At 36.0% G+C, this 10,449-nt stretch overlaps 1 protein-coding gene across 2 annotated transcripts; it reads left to right on the forward strand.

Annotated features, from left to right (window-relative positions):
• The first annotated feature begins 901 nt into the window (after positions 1 to 901).
• LOC107619311 (organelle RRM domain-containing protein 2, mitochondrial) lies at positions 902 to 4,212 on the forward strand. 2 transcript variants are annotated; one of them, XM_088489440.1, is made up of 4 exons: positions 902 to 1,309; positions 2,219 to 2,362; positions 3,492 to 3,560; positions 3,656 to 4,212. In XM_088489440.1, the coding sequence occupies exons 2-4, from the start codon at positions 2,242 to 2,244 to the stop codon at positions 3,889 to 3,891; spliced, it is 426 nt and encodes a 141-aa protein (XP_088345566.1). In that variant the 5' UTR covers positions 902 to 1,309; positions 2,219 to 2,241; the 3' UTR covers positions 3,892 to 4,212. The 2 variants fall into 2 exon arrangements, with proteins under 2 accessions (XP_088345566.1, XP_088345565.1); XM_088489439.1 differs by having other exon boundaries at positions 1,176 to 1,309; positions 2,215 to 2,362.
• The last annotated feature ends 6,237 nt before the right edge of the window (positions 4,213 to 10,449 follow it).

Here is a 10,449-nt window from a genome sequence, read left to right on the forward strand (position 1 = left end):
GAACTCCCTCCTATGTTTGCAATAAGATCTGTCCGTAATAATAAATCTTCAATACAACTCTATCATTCATAACACTAACTATTCTCAACCTCACAGGAATTTCTTTTACAAAAATGAAGGAGAAGAATCAGAGAAGAGAAGAGAGGAGAAGAGGATGAACATTAGCTGAGACTGGCGAGAAAGAAATGGGGCTTCTGTGATACCACCATCCGCTTTTTGTATGGACTAAGGGCAAATCGGACGGACCGACCGCTGCACCCCAAATCGCTGGATCCAATTGGTGCACCCCCAGATTAAAATAAAATTCTCTGCCTCCAGTAATCGGTGGGACCGATTACTGCACTCTTAGCTAACGTCTTCATGCACCCACAAATCGGTAGCACCGATTTCATACCCATCAGCCTCTCCCTAGCACAAATCGGTGGCACCAATTTCATACCCATCAACCTCTCCCTCACACAAATCGGTGGAACCGATTACTCTCTGCTTGAAATTGGTGGCTCCGATTTCTTCCCCCAAAATTCCCAAAAAAGCAACACAGTGTAAATCACCCGTAATCATCATATCCCAGCATAACTCACACCCCCAAATCATATCTAAAAAAATCAGCCTTTCACCAACTACCCAACAACAACAACATCAATAATAAAAAGCATATTTATCTTTTAGAATTTGTTTAATATCATTAAGTTATTAAAAAAATTTATTTTTTCAATAAATTATTTTTTCATCTTGTAATATATTTGACATATTATTAATAAAAATAAAAATATTAAAAAACTAAAAATATATTTTTTTATAAGTTACAATTTACTTTTTTAAAAAAAAATATATTTTAATATAATAAATAAATATAACAATATTTAGAATTCAGTAATTCACTCACTCCCCCTCTCTTAACCAGTTAACCCTAAAGGCCTCCCCAGTCTCACGATTCATCAACTCATCATCAACACTCATCAGCCAGCCACCACCAGCTGCAGCAGGCAGCAGCTCCTACCATCGCGGAACTCCTCTCATCCGCCGGAGCTCACCGTCGCCGCCGGAATTGTGACTGACAGAGGGTTCCGACGCCGAACGTCTCTTCCACTCACCCTCTTCTCCTCGCCGTGGAATCTCTGCTCGGAGCTCTTCTCGTTGCCGTCGCGAACTGCTCCTGCTCGGCTGTCGTCTCCTCGCCGTAACGAGCTCTGTTTCCGGCATCTCTCTCTTCAATCTCTCTCTCTCTCTATCTCTACGAGGTCAGTGTCAGCGCCGTGTTTCTCCGAGCTCACACTGTCACCACCGTTCCTCCCTCGGCGTCTCACCGGTAGGTCACGTCTTCTTCAGTTTCATCTTTATTTTCTAGTTAATTTTTAAGATTCTGAGCTGAGTTTGTGTTCTGAAATTGGATTCTGAAGTTATTGTTGTTGTGATTCTGAAGTTATTGTTGGCATGAAGTTTTTTAGTTGTTGCAGTTGGTTCTGTTGATGCTGAATTTGTGTTGCTGCTTCATTGTAATTACTGATTTTCAATCATAATTTCTGCTGTTACTGATTTTAGATCAGAAATTGTGGTTGATGATTGCTGAATTGTTGCTTAATTCTGGCAAGATTGAACGCATATCTGGTTGTTAGCGATGATCGAACCATCTTAGAGCTTTTCCTTCCATAACTTGAATCATTGAATGATTAGCTATGCTCCAGTGCTGTTCTGTACTCTATAGTCTGTATTCTTGGTATTGATTGAATCATTGAATGATTAGTTCACTGCTGGTTTTTTTGGTTAATTTCAGAGTTTCTATTTGTTCATTATGATCAATCTTTTGTTAGAGAAGAAATAAATTTGTCATCTTTGTTTTTAACGAAGAAATAGATGAATTCAATTAACTAGATAAGTAGATGATCTAATATTTATTATTGGTTTGGTTAATTCAATGAAATTTTTTTGTTTCTTGTGACTATCTTAAATTTCATATAATATTATAAATTTTAATATTTTATACCTATATAAATTTTGACCTCTGATATTTGTTTTTTTATATTTGACTCGTGTTGTATTTAAATGTGATTATGAGATTTTAATTGGAATTATACTTTTAATTTGTATATATGTATTTATTTATAATTTGATATGTTATTTTATTATAATTCATTATTTCGGTTGAACCTCTAAACCGATAAACCAGTAGCTCGAGTAGTTTGATAACCGGTTCGGTTTTTGAAACCTTGCTAGTTAGGGTTTGAGTTTAGGGTTTGGGTGATGATGGCGTTCTTCAGTGGAGCTCAACGATTTCTTCGCCAGTCTTCTTCAGTTGTGGCCTCCCACTTCACCTCTACTCGTTTCACTTCGACTCTTACTTCCCCAAAACTCTTCGTCAGCGGTCAGTAATTTACTCCAATTCTCTTCTGCTTGTCCATCTTATTAATTTTAATTAATTGATCGTTTCCATAACATGATTGTCACTATTGAAACCTTCATTTCCTTGTTTTCCTTATTCCGTTTTCTCTTCTAGAATTGTCAAATTAGCTCCCTTGAAACCCTAAATTATCTTCAATTTGGACAGGGTAATCAGTTATGATTAATGATTATGTTGCATTAGATGGGTAGGCCTAGCAACTATGATCTGCATCTGATAGATACTTGTATCTTAAACTTTGAGGCTAACTTTTTTCGTGAAATTGTGGTATTTTTCTGTATCCCTGATAAAAGGAGGTTTGAAGTTGTAGGGCTCTTCTGTCTTGATTCCTTTAATTTGTTGGATTCAACAGTCTTGAGCTTGGACTATGAAGTATTATTGTGTACTCCAATGTAGCCTTCAAGAACAGTAGGATAGTATTTGAATGCATTGTATTCTTATGTGGCGACTTTTATAACCAACCTGGAACATTGAAGTGCAATCTTTATCAAGACAGGTACTAGTCTACTAGTGCCTATACAAAGCCAAAGTTCAAGGGGAAGGGGATCCGAGGAAGATAATTGAATAGGACTGTTGCGTCTTATTTATTACTCTAAATGTAATGAGAAGGATATGCTGTTAACTTATTAACTTTGACAGGAGATGATGCTCTTAAAGAGTTTCCCCACAAACACTACTAAAGCTAGTGCTCGCACATCTTGCGTGACAAGACATGGATACAATGCTTAATTCGTGTCTTTTAAAGTTGGATCACTCACTTTACAATATTTATATGATTAGGGGACATAATTATTAGAATATAAATATAGAAAGAAGTAAGATAAGTTTCACTCTCGTGAAATGTATTTTATTAGGAGGGCTGTAGGGCTTCATAAAAGGCCATTTTTTGGTCTCTGAAGCTGTGAATTTCTTCTACTCTATTGGCTTGTAGTTCAATAAAGATCCATTTTCTTTTTAGCACCATTTTCTTAGGGAATTGTTAGGTGGATCATGTAAGACTATAACTGGCGAAGCTTCTAATTTAAATATCTAGTATAATGGAATTTACATAGTTCTGTATGTAACTTTTATATGTATTTGGCATTTTGAACAGGTCTTTCAAGACTGACAACAGATGAAAAACTTACTGAAGCGTTTTCTCCTTTCGGGCAGCTGCTTGAAGGTAATGTATTTCTCTTGCAATACTTGATTCTTCTATATGCTTGTGTATTAGCTTGCTGGATATCATCCCTGACCTTCACTCATCTTGATCGACAGCAAAGGTTATAATGGATAGAGCCTCTGGACGGTCAAAGGGATACGCATTTGTAACTTATGCGACCATAGAAGATGCTGAAAAGGCGAGAGCCGGAATGAATGCTAAATTTATTGATGGATGGGTTATATTTGTTGATCCTGCCAAACCAAGAGAGCCTAGACCTCCTCAGCAGCCACAGTCTCAGCCCTCTGGAGCTGGTTTCACGGTTAACAAGACAATTGGATGGTGTGGTTGATATTCATTATTGAATAAAATAAACCTTTGGGAAGAGTTTCAAGTGTACCGGGACACCGATATTTCAGTTGTTTTAACCGTTGATCTGAATTATAAAAAATATATATAATATATATTAATTGAAATCAACAGTTAAAACAACTGGAACACCGGTATTCTCCGGTACACTTGAAAATTTTCCAAACCTTTGATTCTCATGGTGTGAGATTTCAAAAGACCATATATAATTTAACTCCGCCAATTATTATATACTACAGTTTCTGGAGGAATTTTTGTATCAAACAATTATAATTTGTAACTGGGGATTGTACTTTAGCCGCAAGTCATTACTATTCGGAAGATTTTGATGTCCATTGAAAATTAAATGCACCACTTCTCATGCTAAGAGGACATGGAAACAACATTAAGCTGCCTTTCTGTAACATCATCTACACCTATTTTGAAATCTTGATAATATGGTTTTTCGAAATAATTGTTTACAATGGTACTGGTGTTATTAGATTCTCATATATTTATATATTTAATACAAAAATCCTAATTAAACAATGAGGGTATGAGTTTGACAATTATAACTATGCTATAAAATTTATTGTATAATCTTCAAATCATATATCCTTATACCTTATCGTGTGATGGATTAAATCATTACACATTAAGATCCTCAAAGCGATGTATTCGATTGCTTAAAAGATACTTGTGTTTGAAAATTGATTGCTGATTAGAAGCTTTTTTTAAGGGTTATAAGTACTAAATCATATAATTACAAGGTTTTTTATTTTTTTTCGTTGTTATAGCCACCTATTCAAGTTTATGTGCTTTAATGTTCATTGTGTAAATTCTGTTACAAGCTTCTCATTATTACAAATTTACAATTTACAAACACCTATGCATGTTATCTAGGTTTGTCCTTGTTGATCGGAAAATATTTTTTCGATTAAAACGAGGTAGTTCGAAGTGATGAAGAAATTGGAGAATTCAAACGGTTTTCGAGAAGATGCACGCGCAAGCGTGGGTTGGAAGTAATCGACATATTTACTTTATTAAATCGAATAAGCCAAATCGAACAAGATTTTTGAGACAGGTAATCGAACAAGATATTTGAATGAGTAAATCGAGCAGTTATAGTAGTGGAGAAGTTAGAGGCTTTCATCACGCGAGAAAATTACGGGAAATGTTTATAGCCAAAAGGCGGAAACGGTTACCAAGGAGTATGCATTCAAAACTGTGATTCTGTAATTAATTGTAATTAGTTGTCAGTTACCAAAAGTAGATTATAAATACTAGGAGGTTTTAGGGAATAAAGGTTGGAACTTTAACTCAGAAAACACTCAAGCACACTCACATTTCAGAGAATTTCTGAGTCTGCGATAGAGTAACTTTTCTGTAGGGTTCCTTCCATGTTTTCTTTTATTTTAATTTATCTTCTTGTAAACTTTATCTTTCAAGCAAATTTATCCTTTATCTTCATCATCCAATTTACATTTCTGCATTTTAAATTTTCATGTCAAAACCCTTTGACCCAGTCAAAGGCATTTTATTGTTTTCATTCAATTTCAACGCAAACCTTTCCGTTTTTAGCACATTTTCATTTCGAAAACTTTACCTTTTCGTTTCTTTCATTGATTTATAAATTTCAATTTGTTTTTATTCCCAATGCTCGTCTAATCGAAGACACTTTGATGCACTTTTAGAAAACTGGTACCTGCACAGAGGAGTAGGTTTCGTTCCCAGACCACTAGATATTGAATTACCATCGATTTGTTTAAAATCGACAAAACAGTCCTTTTATATTCAGCATGACCCATGAATGCCTTACACTAATATAGAATAAATTACCATTTATACACATAAAAGAATAAAACGACAATTATAACCACGGAAGATGGCTTCTGTGTGCCAAGAGGACTCGGACGTTGATTACACAATTGGTCCGTTAGGGTATTCTTGATACAATTGTCGTTTTATGCTTATATGGATATATTTGTCAGCGTTTGTATCTTTCATGAATACAAATGGTAATTTATTCCACTAATATATATATATATATATATATATATATATATATATATATTTGATTTTACTAGTTTATTTATTTATCTTGTTATTTTTTAAAATGATAAGACTTTTTAACAAAATTCAGGTCACGTCAAATCAAGCTTAATACTTATTAAGCAGCACACTGCAAGTTAGACTCGGACCAATAAATTTTAGGGATGAGTACTTTTTTCGTCCCCAAGGTCTCGGGTTAAAATCAAAATCGTCCCTGATCTTTTTTTTTTTTTATTAAAATCATCCTCAACGTTACAAAACGTTATAAAATCATCCTTTTTTACTTCTATTTTTTTTTATCAAATTACCCTTTATTATTAAAAAATTATAAAATAAAATAATTATAAAATAAATTAAAAAAAAAGAAGAAAAGGGGGTGGGGACTGAAGAGAGAAAGAAGGGGGGGGGGGAGTCCGCGAGAAAAAGGGAGGGGAGAGGAGGGGGAGAGAAGAAAATCGGAGGGGAAGGGGCCGCGCTCCACGCCGTCCGGTCGCACCGCCGTCGCGCCGTGCTCAGCCCGATACGTGTCCCACCGCGCCTCGCCGCCAGATCCGCGCCTCACGCCGTCACCCATGGAGCCTCGAGCTGCGCCGGTCGCCGCCGCACCACACCGCACCACCCCACCACCCCACCACCGCTTCTTCTTCTTCTTCTTCTGTGAACTGAATTTGTTGTGGAGTATTGTTGTAAAATTTGTTGTGCATGTTGTTTGAATTTTCTGTTGATGATGATGATGACCATGAAAAGAGGGGCATGAGGAAGTGGGGTGAAGGGCAGTGAGGGGTGGGGGGTTACAGTGAGGGGGTGAGGGGTGGGGGTGAGGTTAGGGGGTGAGGGGGTGGTTGAGAGGGAGGCAGTGAGGGGTGGGACGTGAGGTGAGGGGTGGGGGTTACGGTGAGGAGGTGAGGGAGTGGGTGAGGGAGAGGCGGTGAGGGGTGAGGGGTGGGGGTGGGGGTGGGGGGTTACCGGAGTGGGGTGAGGGAGTAGTGTTTGTGTTTGTGTCTATGGTGATGGTGGTGGTGGTGGTGGTGGGTTGGTGACAGTGGAGGTGGTGGAGTGAGGAAGGTGAAGAGGAGAATGATGATGATGAGAGTATTTTGGTCCAAAAATTTGAGAAAAGATGATTTTAAAGCGTTTTTAAACGTTGGAGATGATTTTAATAAGAAAAAAAGGTTGGGGACGATTTTGATTTCGACCCCAGACCTTGGGAGACGAAAAAAATACTTATCCCTAAATTTTATTACAAGGGCACAAGGCTAGCTTGTTAAGGGTAAAACTGGCATGTTTTCACTTTCCACCCCTAATTGCCTTCAAGTGCAGCCTGTGGGAGCACCATCCACCTTCAACCACGGCTTGTAAGCACAACCCGTGGAAGACCACCCCCAGCCATTTCCCTCATCTTCGTCTTCTCTGAATGGCAATCTCACCTAACATCAACAACGTCGTCCAATGCCTCAAACGCATTACTTCATTGATATCACGTGTTTGTCATTGTATTAATGCCATTGCCGCACTTGCATCACTAGGCTGTCGTCCTTGCAATAATAGACGAAAAACAATTACAAAGGAAAGAAAAGGATCGAGTTTGGAGAAGAAGAAATGAGGGGGAAAAATCAAATGAAAAACTACACATTTTCTTCCTAATTGTTGACAACACAAACACATTTTATTATTGGGGTAATATCAACTTTTTCCTTGTATAAAATACGTAACTTTTGTCATTCTATGGGTTTGTTTGGGTGAGCTTTTAAGAAAAGATCTTTTTTTGAGTTATCTTTTTTTAAAAGATCATATAAAGAAGTAAAAGTAATTTTATGTTTGGATATCTCATGTAAAAAAGTCTTTTTATCTATCAATTATGTTTGGGTATAACAATATAAAAGTACTTTTTTGTTTATTTATTACATGAAAAACATATTTTTTTTTAAGGAAAAAAGATCTTTTAAAAAAAGATGTAAATTACAGCTTCTCAAAAAAGATTTTTTTTATTTTACTAGTGCTTTTACTTTTACTACTAGAAATTTACCAAACACATTAAAAAATAAAAAAAGATCTTTTTTTTATTGAAAAAAAATTTTTTTAATAAAATAATAGCACCCAAACACGCACTATATATCCAACATAGTTGTTAATTGTCAAATTAATTTGTCCTTGTTGAAATAGCAAAATCCTATTTAATATTCTTTGGTTATGGTCCAGAAAAGCACCTTACATAATCGAAATAATGGTTGGCAACAATTAATTATCTATCCTACACATAATTGACATTAATATTACATGGATATGGATGTCAAAGATCATGAAATTAGGGATGCCAATGGCTAGGATAGGGTAGGGTTTAGAGTCAACCCTAACTCTACTCGCGGGTTGAGATTTTTATATAAACTCAACTCTACCCTACTTGTGAGTTGAGAATATCTCAACCCTAACCCTACCCGCTCTTAACCTGCGAGTACCCGATCCTATCCGCGGGTTACAAAAAAATGCAACGTTATTGCATAATTTGATGATAATTTAAAATAGAAGTGACTTTTATGTAAAAAAAGTTTATTAAATTATCAATTAATGATATTCTTTTAATGACTAAGGATCTTTTGTATTTAGTAAGAAGTTTTTATTTCAACATCCACTTAAAATATATTTTTATATAAGTATATAACATATACATATATATAGGGTACGGGTTGGTCGGGTAGGGTTGAGGCTCAACCCGCACCCTACTCGACCCGCACAAAAACCCTACCCGCACCCTACCCTACCTGCTGCAGATCGGGTTGGCAACCCTATCCGACCGGGTGGGGTCGGGTTGGGTACTCGCGGGTAGGGTACATATTGCCGCCCCTACATGAAATAGAACTTGATGAATTTGAATTCTCTAAATTTTGAATTTTCACTTTAGAGGATAAAATATGATCTCTCATCCTTAAATGGTATCTCTCTCATATTTTTTTTTGTCTCACCTATAAAATAAATAGTAAGAGATCACGTTTTGTCTTCTAAAATGAAATTCAAAGTTTAGAGGATGCAAATCCAAACTTGATATTATATTATGCTTTCAAGTGGAAGTTTGCTTAATTTTCTCACTACTTAGATATGATATGTCATCTTACATAAGTAATTGATCAATGTCCATGTCCATGTTATTGCCACAAAATTTTATTTGTTTGTACATTGCATATCTATATTAGTATGGCCATTCTTGTTTTCTATATGGCATAAATATTTTTCATATTTCACATGAATGCCGATTGCTAGCCACATAATATTTAAAATAAAAATTAAAGAAGAAACTTCAACAAAAATAAATAAATAAACTTGTGGAATATGATACTAGGAGTGGTAAAAGAAAAACACAAGGTGAATTATGACTTAGTGAGTTGGGAAGTTGGGATAGTGTGGTGACTAGACAGCGAGGAGTTATATTACACATCGAACCACAAACACTCCGAAGTGTCCTCATCACGTTTTTCCTTCAAAATTTCACTCCGCAACTTGCTGAAAGCGGAAAGCCTGATAACTCAAACTCAAATGCATCTTCGGTGTTTTCTCACTAACCAAACTCATTATCTTCCTATGCTATCAGCCTTAACCGCTATTTACATACCCAGGAAACTAGCATCTCTCTTCTCTGTGAGTTCCACAATAACGGTTAGAGACTTGTCTGTTTTATTGCTTTTGAATGCCATGCACAAACAAATTGCTAATTTACTACTACAAAGTAGTGTTATTTTATTTATATAAGAAATAGCTTTTTGTGCATTGCTTATCTGTTTGAGTTGTCTTGCTTTTTTGTATCTGGAATTGCAAGTTGTCTCCTCCATCTTTGGTTACTCTTGGAAGTAGGTTTTTATTGCATTGCATTGCATGATTACCTGCTAGTAATTTCGATTTTGCAGTTTGTCATGCAAATTACTTGAGTGTGGTTTCATCTTTTGCTGTGTTCCTTAACCGTGTCTGTTGCTTTTTATTTTTTGGCTATGTTGATGAAGGTTGAGTATACGTGTAAAGCATTGATGCTAAGGTAACTGAAAAGTACATAAGAATTCATTCAAAAGTTACAGTTACTAGTTGAATACTCCTGTTAACCACGAAAGGAATAAGGTAATTGGGGAGGATAATTTGTTATTTATAGTTTTATACTAACTTTGATCTTTACACCATTTTTGAACCCCAAAAATCTTTCTCAGTTCTCACTCACTTGTTCCTCTTTTACCTGTTTTCTCACCTTTCTGTTTGTATGGTAGATGGAACAAAAAAAGGGCACTATAGCAAGATTGATGAAAAAACAACTCATTTGATTGCAGGGTTACTATGTATCCTTATTTTCTGTTGCCCTCGGCAAAGATAAGGTGCAAAGTATATGAACTTCACTCTTCACTTTATTTATTGGTTGTTTTGAAATTCTTCGCACTTATGCATGTCACACGTTTTCGTTATCAAATTAACCTGTATCAAGGGGTAGCCTGATTCATCGGTGTAGAAAGCTGTTTTGATGCGAATTAGATTATAC

This window comes from Arachis ipaensis, chromosome B6 (assembly GCF_059453495.1).
Source record: "Arachis ipaensis isolate K30076 ecotype BB chromosome B6, ASM5945349v1, whole genome shotgun sequence".
NCBI classification, from domain to species: domain Eukaryota; kingdom Viridiplantae; phylum Streptophyta; class Magnoliopsida; order Fabales; family Fabaceae; genus Arachis; species Arachis ipaensis.